Consider the following 19,400-nt stretch of genomic DNA (forward strand, 5'->3'; position numbering starts at 1 on the left):
TTTGATAGGCGTACCTGAATGCGACGAAGAGAATGAATCCAAGCTGGAAAATACTCTTCAGGGTATTATCCAGGAAAACTTCCCCAACCTAGCAAGGCAGGCAAACATTCAAGTCCAGGAAATACAGAGAACACCACAAAGATATTCGTCAAGAAGAGCAACCCCAAGGCACATAATCGTCAGATTCACCAGGGTTGAAATGAAGGAGAAAATACTAAGGGCAGCAAGAGAGAAAGGTCACGTTACCCATAAAGGGAAGCCCATCAGACTCACAGCAGATCTCTCAGCAGAAACCCTACAAGCCAGAAGAGAGTGGGGGCCTATATTCAACACCCTTAAAGAAAAGAACTTTCAACGCAGAATCTCCTATCCAGCCAAACTAAGCTTCATAAGTGAAGGAAAAATAAAATCCTTTGGGAACATGCAAGTACTCAGAGATTTCGTCACCACCAGACCAGCTCTACAAGAGCTCCTGAAAGAGGCTCTACACATATAAAGGAACAAGAAGTACCAGCTCAACTGAAGGGCAAAACATGCAGCTAGCATCAAAATGGCAGTATCAAATTCACACATAACAATATTAACCCCAAATGTAAATGGACTAAATGCCCCAATCAAAAGACACAGACTGGCAAATTGGATAAAAAGACAAAACCCATCGGTGTGCTGTATCCAGGAAACCCATCTCACATGCAAGGATATACAAAGGCTCAAAATAAAGGGATGGAGGAAGATTTACCAAGCAAATGGAGAGCAAAAAAAAGCAGGAGTTGCAATTCTCATCTCTGATAAATTAGACTTTAAAGCAACAAAGATCAAAAGAGACAAAGAGGGACATTACATAATGGTAAAAGGATCAATCCAACAAGAAGAGCTAACGATCCTAAATATATACACACCCAATACAGGAGCACCCAGATACATAAGGCAAGTTCTTAATGACTTACAAAGAGACTTAGACTCCCACACAATAATAGTGGGAGACTTTAACACCCCGTTGTCAACATTAGACAGATCAACCAGACAGAAAATTAACAAGGATATCCAGGACTTGAACTCAGACCTGGACCAAGCAAACCTGATAGACATTTACAGAACTTTCCATCCCAAATCGACAGAATATACATTCTTTTCAGCACCACATCACACCTACTCTAAAATTGACCACATAATTGGGAGTAAATCACTCCTCAGCAAATGCAAAAGAACAGAAATTGTAACAAACAGTCTCTCAGACCACAGTGCAATCAAGTTAGAACTCAGAATTCAAAAACTAACCCAGAACCGCACAGCTTCATGGAAACTGAACAATTTGCTCTTGAATGTTGACTGGATAAACAATGAAATTAAGGCAGAAATAAAGATGTTCTTCAAAACCAACGAGAATGAAGACACAACATACCAGAATCTCTGGGACACATTTAAAGCAGTCTCTAGAGGAAAATATACAGCAATAAGTGCCCACATGAGAAGCAAGGAGAGACCAAAAACTGACACCCCATTGTCAAAACTGAAAGAGCTAGAGGAGCAAGATCAAAAAACCTCAAAGTCTAGCAGAAGACAAGAAGTAGCTAAGATGAGAGCAGAACTGATGGAGATAGAGACACAAAAAAACCTTCAAAAAACCAATAAATCCAGGAGCAGGTTTTTTGAAAAGATCAACAAAATAGACTGAAAACTAGCCAGATTAATAAAAAAGAAAAGAGAGAATAACCAAATTGATGCAAGAAAAAACGATAAAGGGGATATCACCACAGATTCTACAGAAATTCAAACCATCATCAGAGATTATTACAAACAACTCTATGGACACAAACTAATAAACCTGGAAGAAATGGATAAATTCCTGGACACTTCCCTCCTCCAAAGCCTAAACCAGGAAGAAGCCGAAACCCTGAATAGACCCATAACAAGGTCTGAAGTTGAGGCAGCAATTACGAGCTTACCACCCAAAAAAAGCCCAGGTCCAGATGGGTTCTCAGCTGAATTCTACCAGACGTACAAAGAGGAGCTGGTACCATTCCTTCTGAAATGATTCCAAACAATACAAAAAGAGCGAAATCTTCCCAAATCATTTTATGAGACCAACATCATCCTGATTCCAAAACCCGGCAGAGACTCAACAAGAAAAGAAAACTTCAGGCCAATATCCATGATGAACATAGATACAAAAATCTTCAATAAAATACTGACAAGCCGATTGCAACAGCACATCAAAAAGCTTATCCACCATGATCAAGTAGGCTTCATCCTGGGGACGCAAGGCTGGTTCAACATACGCAAGTCTATAAACGTAATTCACCACATAAACAGGACCAAAGACAAAAACCACATGATTATCTCAATTGATGCAGAGAAGGCCTTTGACAAAAAACAACAGCCCTTTATGCTAAAAACCCTCAATAAGCTAGGTATTGATGGAACGTATCTCAAAATAATAAAAGCTATTTATGACAAACCAACAGCCAATATCATACTGAATGGGCAAAAACTGGAAGCATTCTCCTTGAAACGTGGCACCAGACAAGGATGCCCTCTCTCACCACTGCTATTCAATATAGTATTAGAAGTTCTAGCCAGAGCAATCAGGCAAGAAAAAGAAATAAAGGGCATTCAAATAGGAAAGGAGGAAATCAAATTGTCTCTATTTGCAGACGACATGATTGTATATCTAGAAGACCCCATTGTCTCAGCCCCAAACCTCCTGAAACTGATAAGCAAGTTCAGCAAAGTCTCAAGATACAAAATCAATGTGCAAAAATCACATGCATTCCTATACACCAATAACAGACTTAAAGAGAACCAAATCAAGAACACACTTCCATTCACAACTGCCACAAAGAGAATAAAATACCTAGGAATACAACTAACAAGGAACGTAAAGGACCTCTTCAAGGAGAACTACAAGCCACTGCTCAACGAAATAAGAGAGGACACAAACAGATGGAGAAACATTCCATGTTCATGGTTAGGAAGAATCAATATCGTGACAATGGCCATACTGTCCAAAGAAATTTATAGATTCAATGCTATCCCCATCAAGCTACCAATGACCTTCTTCACAGAACTGGAAAAAACCACCTTAAACTTCGTATGGAACCAAAAGAGAGGCCGCATAGCCAAGTCAATTCTAAGCAAAAAGAACAAAGTGGGGGGCATCACACTACCGGACTTCAAACTATACTACAAGGCTACAGTAATCAAAACAGCATGGTACTGGTACCAAAACAGAGATATAGACCAATGGAACAGAACAGAGGTCTCGGAGGCAACACAACCATCTGATCTTTGAGAAACCAGACAAAAACAATCAATGGGGAAAGGATTCTCTGTTCAATAAATGGTGTTGGGAAAGCTGGCTAGCCATGTGCAGAAAGAAGAAACTTGACCTCTTCCTGACACCTTACACTAAAATTAACTCCAGATGGATTAAAGACTTAAACATAAGACCTAACACCTCAAAAACCCTGGAAGAAAATCTAGGCAAAACCATTCAGGACATAGGTGTAGGCAAGGACTTCATGACCAAAACACCAAAAGCATTGACCACAAAAGCCAAAATAGACAAATGGGACCTAATCAGACTCCACAGCTTCTGCACAGCAAAAGAAACAATCATTAGAGTGAATCGGCAACCAACAGAATGGTAAAAAATTTTTGCAGTTTACCCATCTGACAAAGGGCTGATATCCAGAATTTACAAAAAACTAAAACAGATTTACAAGAAAAAAACTAACAAACCCATTCAATTGTGGGCAAAGGATATGAACAGACACTTTACAAAAGAAGACATACATGAGGCCAACAAACATATGAAAAAATGCTCATCATCACTGGTCATCAGAGAAATGCAAATCAAAACAACATTGAGATACCATCACATGCCAGTTAGAATGGCGATCATTAAAAAGTCTGGAGACAACAGATGCTGGAGAGGATGTGGAGAAATAGGAACACTTTTACACTGTTGGTGGGAGTGTAAATTAGTTCAACCATTGTGGAAGACAGTGTGGCGATTCCTCAAAGACCTAGAAATAGAAATTCCATTTGACCCAGCAATTCCATTACTGGGTATATATCCAAAGGATTACAAATCGTTCTACTATAAGGACACGTGCACACGAATGTTCATTGCAGCACTGTTTACAATAGCAAAGACCTGGAACCAACCCAGATGCCCATCGACGATAGACTGGATAGGGAAAATGCGGCACATATACACCATGGAATATTATGCAGCCATCAAAAACGATGAGTTTGGGTCCTTTGTAGGGACATGGATGAACCTGGAAACCATCATTCTCAGCAAACTGACAGAAAAGCAGAAGATCAAACACTGCATGTTCTCACTCATAGGCGGGTGTTGAACAATGAGAACACATGGACACAGGGAGGGGAGCACTACACACTGGGGTCAGTTGGGGGGAAATAGGGGAGGGATGGTGGGGGGTGGGGAGCTGGGGAGAGATAGCAAGGGGAGAAATTCCAGATGTAGGTGATGGGGAGGAAGGCAGCAAATCACACTGCCACGTGTGTACCTATGCAACAATTTTGCATGTTCTTCACATGTACCCCAAAACCTAAAATGCAATAAAATAAATAAATGGGAAAAGAAAAAGTACACTCTGTTTGGAGTGATTTAATATAATAATAATCATTTTGTGTTAATGAAGTAGCACACAGTCATCTGTTTTAGTATGAAAATAAATTTTCATTTAATCTCAAAAAAAAAAATTAAAATAGAACTACCATATGATCCAGCAATCCCACTACTTGGTAGAATACCGCCCCCCAAAAAGTGAAATCATTATGTCAAAGAGATATCTGCACTCCCATATTCACTGCAGCATTATTCACAATAACCAAGCTATGGAATCAACTTAAGCGTCCATCAAAAGATAAATGGATAAAGAAAATGTGGTGTATATATACACAACGGAATACTATTCACCCTCAAAAAAGGAGGAAATCCTGTCATTTGTGAAAAAAAAAAGTATGAACCTGAATAACATCATATTAAGTGAAATAAGTCAGGCACAAAAAAATGAACACCACATGATCTCATATGTGAAATGTAAAAAAGTTGACCTCATAGAAGTAAAGTAGAATGATCATAAAAGCAAAGTAGAATGGTGGTTACCAGGGACTTAGGAGTGGGGGAGATTAAGGAGATGGTGAAAGAATACAGAACTTCGGTGGAGTAGAATAAACAAGTTCAAGAGATCTATTGTACAACATGGTGACTGTAGATCATAACAATGTATTCTATTCTTTTTTTTTTTGAGGCGGAGTCTCGCTCTGTTGCCAGGATGGAGTGCAGTGGCGCGATCTCGGCTTACTGCAACCTCTGCCTCCCGGGATCAAGCAGTTCTCCTGCCTCAACCTGCCAAGTAGCTGGGATTACAGACGTGCGCCAACATGCCCAGCTAATTTTTGTACTTGTATTAGAGACAGGGTTTCACCATGCTGGCAGGATGGTCTTATCTCCTGACCTTGTGATCTCCCTGCCTGAGCCTCCCAAAGTGCCGGGATTACAGGCGTGCGCCACTGCTCCTGGCCCAATGTATTCTATTCTCAAAAAATCACTGAGAGTTTAAGTGTTCTCACCACACATACACACAAAAAAGGTAAGTATGTAAGGTAGGGTTGGCTGTCATGGCTCATGCCTGTAATCCTAGCACTTTGGGAGGCTGAAGCAGGAGGATTGGTTGAGCCCAGGAGTTTGAGACCAGCCTGGGCAACATAGTGAGACTCCATCTCTACAAAAAATAAAAGAGATGAGGTAGAGGATCATTTGAGCCTGAGAGGTCAAGGCTGCAATGAGCCATGATCACTCCATTGCAATTCCACTTGGGTTACAGAGTAAGACCTTGCTTCAAAAAAAAAAAAAAAAAAAGGTTATGAGGTAATGTATACGTTAATTGTAAACATCTTTAAAACACCATGTTGTTCATAATCTATCTATCTATATATATATACATAATTTTTATTTGCTGATTAAAAAAATAAGTTTTTTAAAAAGACAACTTATATCCAGAATATATAAAGAACTGTCAAAAATCAATAATAAAACAAAGTACCCTATCTTAAACTGGGAAAAAGATTTATACAAACACTCCACCAAAGAAGATACATGGATATTAAATGTTAGACATTATGGAAATGCTTAATGCCACAATAAAACACTATTGCCCACTATCAGAATGGCTAAGTTTTTGTTCTTTATTTTTTTTAAAGTTCCAGAATACATGTGCAGAATGTGCAAGTTTATTACATAGGCATACGTGTACGATGGTGGTTTGCTGCACCTATCAACCAACCCATCACCTGGGTTTTAAGCCCCGCATGCATTAGCTATTTGTCCTGATGTTCTCCCTCCCCTCCCCATGCCCACAGGGCCCCAGTGTGTGTTTTTCCCCTCCTTGTTGTGTTCATGTGTTCTCATTGTTCAACTTCCACTTAGGACTGAGACCATGAGGTGTTTGGTTTTCTGTTCCTATATTAGTTTGCTGAGGATGATGGCTTCCAGCTTCACCCATGTCCCTGTAAAAGATATGATCTCATTTCTTTTATGGCTGCATAGTATTCTATGGGAGACATATATATCTTCCACATATATATATGTGTCACATTTTCTTTATCCAATCTATCACTGATGGGCATTTGGGTTGGTTCCATGTCTTTGCTATTTTGAATAGTGCTGCAATGAACATACATGTGCATGTATCTTTATAACAGAATGATTTATATTCCTTTGGGTATACACCCAGTAATGGGATAGCTGGGTCAAATGGTATTTCTGGTTCCAGATATTTGAGGAATCATCACACTGTCTTCCACAATGGTTGAACTAATTTACATTCCCACCAACAGTGCAAAAGCATTCCTATGTCTCCACAGCCTTGCTAGCATCTGTTGTTTCCTGACTTTTTAATAATCTCCCAGAATGGCTAAATTTTTTTTAAGTGGACAATTTCAAGTGCTGATGAGAATGTAGATCAGCTAGAACTCTTAAACATAGCTGGTTCACATGTGAAATTGTATAGCCACTTTAGAAAACAGTTTTGCAGTTTCTAATAGAGTTAAACATATATTTTCCATATAAGTCCACAATCCTACTCCTAGTTATTTACCCTAAAGAAGTAAAATATTATCATCAAATTATCTGGGCATGGTGGTGTGCACCTGTAGTCCCAGCTACTCAGGAGGCTGAGGCAGGAGAATCGCTTGAACCCAGGAGGTGGAGATTGCAGTGAGCTGAGATCATGCCACTGCACTCCAGCCTGGGTGACACAGTGAGATCCAATCTCAAAAGAATATTATCACACAAATTATGTAAAGAGATGTTTTATAGCACCTTTATTTACAATCATCAAAACTGAAAACTTGGAACTTGTCTCAGAGGTGAAAAAAAACCCGAAAACCATCCAAATATCCTTCAACTGGTAAATGAATTTTTCCATACTGTGGTATTTCCAAACTATGGAATGCCACACAGCAATAAAAAAGAAAAAACTGTGGATACACACAATATAGGTGAGTTTCAAATGCATTAAGCTAAGTGAAAGAAGTCAGGTTCAAAAAGCTTCGTACTGTATGATTTCATTTATATGACATTCTGGAAAAGACAAACTATAGAGATAGAAGGTATCACTGATTTCCAGGGCTGAAAGTGGTGAGGAGTGACAGTAAAGGGGCCTGAGGTATTTTTTTTTCTACATTGTGGTGATAGTTATATGACTGTATGCACTTATTAAAACTCATAGAATTTTTAACATATATAAACCTCATAGGACCATATACCAGCAAGAGTAGATTATATGTATCTTCAATATACATGACTTTAAAAAAATGGTCACAGATAACTGGAGAAGAAATAAAAGGGTTGATCTGATGCTGTATTTAAAAAGTAAAATAATTTTTTAAAACTAATGTTCAAACAAAAGATTTAACAGGGAATTTAATACTATTTTTGCCTCTTTTTTTTTTTTTTTTTTTTGAGACAGAGTCTCGTTCTGTCGCCAGGCTGGATGGAGTACAGTGGTGCAATCTCGGCTAAATGCAACCTCCACCTCCTGGGTTCAACGGATTCTCCCGCCTCAGTCTCCTGAGTAGCTGGGATTACAGACGCGTGCCACCACGTCCAGCTATTTTTTGTATTTTTAATAGAGACAGGGTTTTACCATGTTGGCCACGATTGTCTCAATCTCTTGACCTCATAATCTGCCTGCCCTGGCTTCCCAAAGTGTTGGGATTACAGGCGTGAGCCACCGTGCCCAACGTATTTTTGGCATTTTTACTGGCAAAATACTTTAAGTTCTTTTATCCTTAAACATGGTATATCAAGTAAAACAAATGCCTACAAGCCTCTAATGAAAACTTTGGTGATGAACATGACAGCAATATTAACCTCTAATTTACTATTCCTTAATTATTATAGATATACTTTACTATTCTGGAATATTTCTTTTTTAATGTAAAATAAATGATCCTTTTTCTTATGGAGTGAATAATAGAGTCCCTTGTACCTAGTAGGTGTCCATAAACAGTTGCTTAATTGCATTCTATGCATTTTGTTTGGATTCATTAATTTAAATTTCTTAATTTATGCCAAACAAACAGCAAACAGTCTGGAGCTCAGAATGCCTCAGGATTAGTTCAGCTACCCTGAGGGCTGAGGGCTGAAGGCATTCATATCTGAGCAAAGGCATATCTATAACCAATTCAACATACATGTGCCTGTGCAAACACACCAGCTAGGAAACCATGCTTAACATAATGGAAAGGCCTCAACATTAATGGGATGAGGGCTACATGTAAAATTCCAACACTGTCCACTCTGTGGAGATAAACTCCATTTCAAGGCCAAATCTCTCATCAATCTCCTCCCAAGTAAGTGAAAAAAATCAAAAGGTACCCCAATTTTCATTTTTTGAAGACAATTCTTAACTGATATGAGTTTTTAATATCTAACACACAGCTTTGTAAATTTAATTTTTGAATAGGTTGGTTTAAATAATAGTAAAAAAAGTACATAGTGATAAGACTTTCCCCAATTCTTGTCCCATGTTTGCCCAGTTCCTTTTCCCTCGATAGGTAACCACTGTTCTTTTACTTTTATATAACCTTCCACCGTTTCTTTTTGCATGGTTGTATCATCTTCACATAGGAAAGATAGAACATACATTCAAATATATTGTCTTAAAAACAATGTTCTTTTCCCATTGTGTTTGAAGAGGATTATTTATGCTTTGTGTTACTAGTCAAATATATATCACAAATAAAATTTATACCTCTTTCAGAGTTGCCCTCCATGACTGCAATCTTGAATACATAAAATTGAGTGAAAATGTTTCGAGGATCATGTCGTTCAGCTTCTGCCACTGCCTCTTTGGCCTGAAAAGAAAACATTGGGTCCTTTTAATAAAATCTACAAGGAAGGACTTACCATATTTTACTAATATCATTAAGGTAATCAAAATGGCTGAGGGATACTCACAATGAAAATATATAAATCTAAGAAAAATATTTGCTGAACTGCTCTTCTAGAATGCTAAAGTAACTATGAGTTCTACTTCTGGAAATAGAGTGAGTTAGATATGTCAGACTCACCCTCTTGCTGAAAGCAACCAAAACTGTTGGATGAAATATTAACTTTTTTTCCAGAAAGAATAAGAGCAACTGACAAGATAGTAAAAGAATTACCAAGGCAAAATCTAAGGAAAAGTGAGGTCTCAGAGAGGTAAGCAGAAAAGGAAAGTCACTTTTACCTGGTAAGCATTTGCAAATGTAAGCAAATGTTAACTTGAGTTTTGAGGAACATCACTAGGTAAGGGAACAGACATCAAGTTCCAAGGGATCACACTCCTAGACTAGGGACAAGTCAAAAGTAAACCCGCTCCTACTTACATCCCCAGGGGACGGCAAATAAAGTTACCTTGGTGCTGAATAGAAGGCAGCACAATGGGATGGAGGGAAACAATCCCTGAGGTGTAATACTAGGAGACAAATGTATTTACTGCCCCAAACTATGTTATACAGGAAGCTAAAAGACCTAAACCTGAAAATTTAGTTTAGATAGCTCCCGAACATCTACAGAAGCAAATGTAAATCTTCTCTGGAGGAAAGCACCTTCATCTTAGCCTTTGAAATACTTCCATAAATAATTTTTCTAGAACCAAGAGTTGTACACGTTAAAAAAAATAACAAAGCACACTTGGAAACCAGGTACCATAAACAGCAGAAACAAGAGATAGCAGAAGCAGACCCTTAAGATGCAGATACTAGAATTATGAAACACTGGTTATAAAACAACTACACTTTCAAAATCTAAAGAAATATAATGTATGCTCAAAATATATGTATGTGGGTTGATACACAATTGTACAAATTAACACAGTTACAGTGGTTGTTTCTAGATGGTATCCATCCTATTTTATTATTGCCTGTGCCATATCAGTAATTAAATACTTTGTATATTAGTGAAGTTAGTAGGAAACAGAGACCATAAAAATGTGACCTTGGGAATTTGAAACAAAGAAGCTTTTTGAAATGAAAAACCCAATTACCCAAATTAAAACATAATACACAGGTTTAGTAGCAGATTAGAAACAGATGAAGAGAACATTAGTGACCTGAAAGATAAAACAGAATACAATAGCCATAGTGCAGCACAGAGTGATTACAAACATGGAAGACAGTTAAGAAAGGATTCTATACTTTCTAGGATAGCCACTAAGAAATTAGAAGCAGTAAATGATTTTCACACAAGTAGAAGGGGAAGGCTGGAATGTAAAAAACATTTAAAGTAGTATTTTTAACAAATGGTGCTTGAACAACTAGATATCCACATGTAAAAAAGTACATCTAGACATAGACCACAAACCTCACAAAAATTAACTGAAAATGGATTATAACCTAAATATAAACCCCCAAACTATAAAACTCTTAGAAGATAACATAGGAGAAAATCTAGGTTAACTTGGGTTTGGCAATGGCTTTTTAGACACAATGCCAAAATCCTATCTATGAAAGAAAAAATTGGTAAGTTGAACTTCATTAAAATTAAAAACTGCTCTGTGAAAGACATCATTAAAATAATAAAAGATAAAAGCCACACATTGGGAAAAAATATTTGCAGAACACATATCTAATAAAGGACTGATATTCAACATGTATGAAGAATTCTTCAAACTCAACAATAAGAAAACAAACAACCCAAAGTATAAAATGGGCAAAAAAAACACTTCACTAAATAAAATATACATATGGAAAATAAATATATGAAAAGATGCTTAATATCATGTCATTAGGGTTTTGCAAATTAAAACAGCAATGAGACACCACTACACATCTAAAATATCTAAAATTCAAAACACTTTAACAACATGTAATGCTGGCAAGGATGTGGTGCAACAGGAACTCTCATTCATCACTGGTGGGAATGAAAAATGGTATAGCCACCTTGGAAGACACTTTGGCAGTTTCCTACAAAACTAAACATACTCTTGCTATACAATCCAGCAGCTGCACCTTTGGTATTTACTTGAATGTGTCAAAACTTTATGTCTACACAAAAATCCACACAAAGATATTTGCAGTAGCTTTATTCATAATTGCCAAAATTTGGAAGCAACCAAGATGTTCTTCCATAAGTGAGTGTATAAACTAATATATCCAGATAATGGGATATTATTCAGCAATAAAAAATGAACTACCAACTCATAAAAAGACATGAAGGAACCTTAAATTCATATTGCTAAATGAAAGAAAGCTATGTGAAAAGGCTACATACTACACAATTCCAATTATGTGACATTCTGGAAAAGGCAAAACTATGGAGACAGTAAAATAAAAATATCAGTGGTTGCCACTAGTTCAGTGAGAGGGAGGAAGGGATGAATATGTGAACCACAAGGAGTTGAAACTATTCTGTATGGTATAATGGTAGACACGTTTTTATACATTCATCAAACCACATATCATGTACAACACAAAGACTAATCCCTAAAGACTTTAGTTAAAAATAACATATCAATTTTGACTTATCAATTCTAACACATATAGCACACTAATGCAAGATGTTAATAACAGGGGAAATTGAACATGTGAAGAATGGTGAGGGGTATTATCTCTATACTTCCTACTCAATTTTTCTGTAAACCTAAAACTGATCTAACAAGTAAAGTCTATTATTTAAAAACACTGATCCCAAAGAAGGCAACAGAGGAGAGTAAAACAGGATAGAAATGATAAATAGAAGCCAGGTGTGGTGGCTCACGCCTGTAATCTCAGCACTTTGGGAGACTGAGGCAGTCAGATTACCTGAGGTCAGGAGTTTGAAACCAGTCTGGCCAACATGGTGAAACCCAGTTTCTACTAAAAATACAAAAATTAGCTGGGTGTGGTGGCACACACCTGTGATCCCAGATACTCGGGAGGCTGAGGCATGATAATCACTTGAACATTAAAGGTGGAGGTTGCAGTGAGCAGAGATTGCAACACTGTACTCCAGCCTGAGTATAGAGTGAGACTCTGTCTCAAAAAAAAAAAAAAAAAAAAAAAAAAGAAAGAAAGCATAAAGTTATAGATTTAAACTCAAATATACCTATTATATTAAATGTGTAAACACGAAATGCACTAGTTAAAAAACAAAAATGGTCACACTGGATTAAAAATATTTAATTACATGTTCTTTAGAAGTGGCACACCTAAAATATAAATATATTAAAAGTTCAAAGTAAAGGGATTAGGGAAGATCTATCTGGAAAATATTAACCGAAGTGTGGATATATTAATATCAGACAGAAATGACTTTAAGGCAGAAAATAATACTAGATATAAAGAAGATCACTTCATAACAATAAAACTTCTACAAACAAATATATTACAGTACTAATTTCGTATGTATAAATAGTATGGCCTAAAATATATAAAGCGAAAATAATAAAATTAAAGAAATAGATAAATGCAAACCATAAAGGGACATTCTAGCGCCTCAACTCAATAAGTGATACAGTACACAAAATATGAGTTTTGATACAGAAGATTCAAACAAAATGAACAATCTTAAATTTATACATGTGTGTATACAGGTGGTCTCTGTCTTGTGATTTTTTTGACCTTATCATGGGTTTATCAGGATGTAACCAAATTGTAAGTCTGGGAGCTCCTTATAACTTATGATGGTGTTATGGTTTCTACTAAATGCATGCTGCTTTTCCATCATTATAAAATCAAAATATCATTAAGTCAAACCATCACAAGTTGTAGATGCCTGCTATTTTGCCAGAATTAACAGCATTTTTGCCTTAAATATTTTCAACTTAAAATAAATTTATTGGGATGTAACTCCATCGTAAGTCAAGGAACAGCTGTACATATATGTACATACACAGTGCCTAAAAACTGGAGAAAACACATTTCTTTCAAGCACACAAAATATTTACAAAAAAGTGATCATTTACCTAACCATTAAGCAAATCTCAACTTATTTCAATCTAAAATCAATGACAATCTTATAATTAAGCTAGAAATCAATTACTTTATAATGGCTTTAAAAATGGCAATAAAATCTCCATATGTTTCAAAAGTCAGAAATAATATTTTTACATTATTCATGAGTCAAAGAAAAAACCACAAGGGAAATTGGAAAACATTTTGAATTGTATAATAAAAATACTAAATGTGTCAGTTTTCCAGAGAACACTTTATTAAGTCTCTGTGTTGGTATCTCCAGATTGGATGAAGTAGTCACTTTTCCTAGGCTTCACGAACTGTCCTTGTACAGGAAAAGATCCCCACCAATGAGCCCAGTCAGAGGTTCTGGGGGCCTCTCAAACCTTCATGCTAGTCCAGCCTGCTTGATTTGTTCTTTTCAGCCCCCAGCCATGTAAGGTATGCCTCGCATCAGTACACTGGGACAAGTGATTCTGAAGCCAGTTCCATGGCTGATTCCCAGCAAAGTTGGGCTGTTGGACACTTTGTCCAACTCTTTCTCTCCCCCAGGGAGAAGCTGAGAGCTAAAGATTTTTGTCTACTGCTCTGTGCTGAACTTAGGTTAGAGGGGCGTCTATGGTGACTGCTAGCTAAAAACTCCACCTCTGCACAGGTGCAGTGGCTCAAACCTGTAATCCCAGCACTTTGGGAGGCCAAGGGCAGGTGGATCACTTGAGGTCAGCAGTTTGAGAACACCCTGGCCAACATGGTAAAACTCTGTCTCTACTAATACAAAAATTAGCTGGGCGTTGTGGTGTGTGCCTATAGTCCTGGCTATTCAGGAGGCTGAGGCAAGAGAATTGCTTGAGCCCAGGAGGTGGAGGTTTCAGTGAGCTGAGACTGTGCCACTGCTCTCCAGCCTGGGTGACACAGCAAAACTCTGTTTCAAAAAAAGAAAAGAAAAAAAAAAAAAAAAAAAAAAAAAAAACCTCCATCTCTGCTGTTGCTTGCCTCCAAATGGCTAGATAATGCCAGTTCCTGTTAACACTTTGAGATGGGCGAGTCAGAAGCCAGTCATTTGGGTAGCCCATGGAAAAGTAATGGTGTTAGATGCCTGGGCCAACTCTTTCCCTCCTGACGAAGCAGGACAGCTATGGTTTTTGTGTGTTCACTCGGTAATGAGCTGGGGGTAGGAACCATGATATTTACCAGCCCAAGCCACTGTCTTGATTCTCCCCTAGCTGGCTATACTATGTTAAATCTGTCAGAGCTCCTAGACTAGCAAGATAAATGCCAAATCTTGGGGCAGCCCCAGAGAAGTTGGGGCATGGAATACTCTTCCTCTCCCCAGATCAACTCTTTCTCTCCCCAGAGAGAAGCTGAGAGTTGGAATTTTTAATCTGTTCACTCTGCGCTGCCTAGGGCAGAGAAGCATGATGTCTACCAGTCCAAGCTGCTATATCTATTTTCCTCCACATGGCTAGACTGTGCCAGGCCTGTGAGAGCTCCAACACCGGCAGGACAGAAGCCAGTCCTCTGGTGAGCCCCCTCAGAAAAATTGGAGTCATGTGCACATGAACCAATTTTCTCCCTCCCATGGTTGAAGCTGGGAGCTAAAGGGCCTCTTTCTGATCATACGGTATGCCAGGAGTAGGGATTCTAGTAACAGCGTTTCCTGAATCTCCCTGTAGGCTTTGGTGAGTCTGATTTTACATTTATCCAGAGTGCAGGAACCTTTTGATCAGTTTCTGGATTTCTCATAAGGAGAATTTGTCCATGAATTAATGCTGAATCAGTATGCTTGTTCAGGGACGGAGCATCCAGGGCTTCCCATTACATCCTGCTGGCATCACTCTCCAGATAGCTTTACATCTTAGGGAAGAAATTATTCAAGTTTTACAAACTTTTCTAGATAACAGAAAAAGGAATGCTCTGCAACTTTTAAATAAAATCAGCATACTCTTCATATCAAAACCGAATAAGGACAAAATGAAAAAGAAAAATTAGGGACCAGTTTCACTCACAAAGAGAAACATAAATATCTTAAAATATTAACAAACCAAACCAAGTAAAATAGGAAAAGAATAACATCATGACTGAGTTGAGTTTTCTCCAGGAATGAAAGGCTGGTTTAAACAAAAAACTCCGGCCGGGCGCAGTGGCTCATGTCTGTAATCCCAGCACTTTGGGAGGCCAAGATGGCAGATCACCTGAGGTCAGGAGTTCGAGACCAGCCTAGCCAACATGGTGAAACCCCATCTCTACTAAAAATAAAAAGATTTGCTGGGCATGGTGGTGTGTGTCTGCAGTCCTGGTTATTCAGGAGCCTGAGGCAGGAGAATCGCTTCAACCCGAGAGGCAGAGGTTGCAGTGAGCTGAGATCGTGCCACTGCACTACAGCCAGGTTGACAGAGCGAGACTCCATCTGAGAAGAAATAAAATAAAATAAATAAATAACTCCATCAATATAATTGAACAAATTAGTGACATAAAGAAGAAAAAAATCATGATCATCTCAACAAAACATAAACTCTCTTAACAAATGATCCATAGATGAGGACTTCCCAAATCTGACGTATGTTATCTATACTGGGTTGAATATTGTCCCCTCAAAAATTCATGCCCAACACAGAACCACAGAATGTGACCTAATTAAGAAATAGTGTCTTTGTAGATATAGTTAAGTTAAGATGAGGTGATAATTGATAAGATGGGCCTTAAACCAATGACTAGTGTCCTTATAAGAGGGAAATTTGGACACAGACACAGATAGTTGAACACCATGTGAAGACATAAGACACAGCGATAACACCATGCGATGACAGAGGCAGAAACTGGAGTGATGAACCTACAAGTTAAGGATTACTGGCAAACATTAGAATCTAGGAAGAATCCTCTGCTGAAGTCTTCAGAGAGAGCATAGCCTTATCGAAACCTTGATTTTGGACTTCCAGCCTCCAGAACTACAAGTATACAAATTTATGTTGTTATAAGTCACCCAATTTGTAGTGCTTTGTTATAGCATTCCTTGGAAATTAATACCTTATCTATAAAACAACAACACAAAAAAACACCCTAAAGCAAACATCATGCTTAATGGTAATTTACGATAGCTTTCCCTTTTAAATTCAGAACACCACTTCAACATAGTAGTTGAATTATTAGACAAAATAAGACAAGAAATATATAAAACACATTGAAAAAGAAGAAACACAATAGTCAGTTTATATAATTGGATATGTAGACAACCCAGAAGACTTTCTAAGTAAATTATTACAACTATTAAGAGACTTTAGCAAAGGTAGCTGTATAAAACACACATATATATGTATAGATATGCCACATGAGGCTGGACGTGGTGGCTGATACCTGTGATCCCAGCACTTTGGGAGGCTGAGGTGAGAGAATCATCTGAGTCCATGAGTTTGGGACCAGCCTGGGCAACATAGTAAGACACCCGTCTGAACAAAAAACAATTTTTAGTTAGCCAGGCATAGTGGTGCTTGCTTGTGGTCCCATCTACTCAGGAGGTCAAGGTAGGGGGATTACTTGAGCTCAGGAATTCAAAGATGCTGTGAGCTGTGATCACAACACTGCACTCCAGCTTAGGTGACAGAGTGAGGCCCTGTTGCTAGGTAGGTAGGTAGGTAGGTAGGTAGGTAGGTAGATAGGTAGGAAGAAAAAAGCTGTGTGAAAGGATTCCGGTGGTAGAAGCAACATTTCTCTAAATTCTCATGAAAAACTGAGCATGCAGATGGCAAAACCCCCAAACCACAGACAGCATTTACAACAAAACTGACTGACAAAGTATCTCCAGGCATTGCAGAATACAAGTGGGTAGAGACAAAGCAACTATAGCTCCAAGGCCTGCATTATGTCAGCATCTGTACAGGATGAAGAAAAAAAAGGAAATAATAGGGAAGTGTCTAATGGACTATGTAGAAAAGGAGAACCCCAAAATTGGCTTGCAGAAATCCGCTAAATAGCATGATGGGGAAATTGGAGAATAGCAGTTGAAGCTGGGAGATAAATTGCCTTCTCCATTATTGAGTGAGTGCAAGGACCTCACATCAAAGATATGCTAAAGAAGCTATAGCAGTCTAGGCCCTATGAACCCTTAAAGCTCCCCTCTGAGTCAGACTCCAGACTGAGGAGAAACTGCTGAGAGTACAATCAAAAACTGAATAGAACAGTGACAACAAAGATGAAAGAAAAGGAATAGATCAGTGTTGTTCAATAGAGTTCTGTGATGGTGGAAATGTTCTGTATTTGTGCTATTCAACAGAGTAGTCATTAGCCAAACATGGCTATTTATCACTTGAAATGTGGCTAGTAAAACTGAAGAAATAAAATTTTATAACTTAATTTAATTTAATTTTAATTTTAATGCACATAGCCACACATGCCTCATTGCTATCATATTGGGCAGTGTGGGTGTACACCAAAATACAAGGAGAAGTAGAGCCAGGAAATCTCAGAAAAAAAAAAGCTGCCTTATTTTTAAACACTAACAAACCAAACCAAACCAAACAAAAAACAAAAAAAGGAGCTCTGTGAAGTAGCAACACTTTCTAAACGTCTTTTTATAAGAAAAACTAATTTCACATCAAAATAAGAAACAGTAAAGCTTCAAGGTAAATACTCTAAAAAGTTGTAAAAAAAAAAAAAAAAAAAAAAAAGAAAAGCAGCAGCAGCAACAGAAAACCATCCCCACAGAAAATAAAAGCCATGTCAGAAAAATGTGCCCAAAAAACAAGTCAAAGTCATAACCAACTATTTCAAAACGAGCTAAAGACATTTAAAAATGATACAAGATATGAAAAAAATCAACATAAATAAGAATTAGAGGCTGGGCGCGGTGACTCACACCTGTACTCCCAGCTACTCGGAAGGCTGAGGCAGGAAAATTGCTTGAACTTGGGAAGTGGAGGTTGCAGTGAGCTCAGACAGCACCATTGCACCCCAACCTGGGTGACAGAGCAAGACTCATTCTAGAGAAATAAAAATAATAACAACAACAACAACAACAAAAACCAATAGCAATAATTTAGTAATAATTAGAAAAACTCAGAAATTAGGTGGTAGAGCTAAGGAAAATATTAGAAGTAAAAGAAGTCATTTCAGAAATAAAGACTAACAAGAAGAAACTCAAAAAGCCAAAAGAGAAAAAAAGGCAAAAAGAAAAAATGTGAAGAAGGAATGAAGATAACATATATTTTACAACTAAAAAAGGAAGATAACCGAAGGGATCTACAGATTCAATGTAATCCCTATGACAATCCTAAGGGCATTTTGTTTTTGCATAAATAGAAAAACCCATCGTAAAATTCATGTGAACTTTCAAGGGATCCTGATTTCAAGACTTAGCTACAAAGATATAGTAATCAAAACAGTACAGTACTGAGATAAGGACAGACATAAAGACCAATAGAATATAACAGCCCAGAAATACAAACCTAACATATATGGTGAAATGGTTTTTGACAAGGGTTCCCAGACTATTCAATAGGAAAAGGACAGTCTTTTCAACAAATGGTGCTAGGAAACCAGGATATCCACATGCAAAAGAATGAATTTGGATCTTTACCTTATATCACACATAAAAATTAACACAACATGGATTAAAGGTGTAAACATAACAGCTAAAACTATACAAGTCTTAGATGCAAAAACATGCGAAAAGCTTCATGACACTGGATTTGAAAATGATTTCTCAGATATGACACCCAAAACACAGTCAACAAGAGATAAATCAGATAAATGGGCTTCCTCAAAAATTATTAAAATTTTACTGTGAGACCCATAACAAGGTCTGAAGTTGAGGCAGCAATTAAGAGCTTACAACCCAAAAAAAGCCCAGGTCCAGACGAGTTCACAGCCGATTTCAACCAGACATACAAAGAAGAGCTGGTACTATTCCTTCTGAAACTATTCCAAACAATACAAAAAGAGGGAATTCTTCC

At 37.7% G+C, this 19,400-nt stretch overlaps 1 protein-coding gene across 1 annotated transcript in view; it reads right to left on the reverse strand.

Moving 5' to 3' along the window:
* TEX11 (testis expressed 11) overlaps positions 1-19,400 on the reverse strand; it is a 325,387-nt gene that overhangs the window by 109,622 nt on the left and 196,365 nt on the right. Inside the window, exon 17 of the mRNA XM_032255765.1 lies at positions 9,294-9,396. Coding sequence (XP_032111656.1) covers positions 9,294-9,396 — 103 coding nt within the window. The remainder of the gene's footprint in view (positions 1-9,293; positions 9,397-19,400) is intronic.

Source organism: Sapajus apella, unplaced genomic scaffold, assembly GCF_009761245.1.
Source record: "Sapajus apella isolate SASKATOON/1434 unplaced genomic scaffold, GSC_monkey_1.0 scaffold91, whole genome shotgun sequence".
NCBI classification, from domain to species: Eukaryota; Metazoa; Chordata; class Mammalia; order Primates; family Cebidae; genus Sapajus; species Sapajus apella.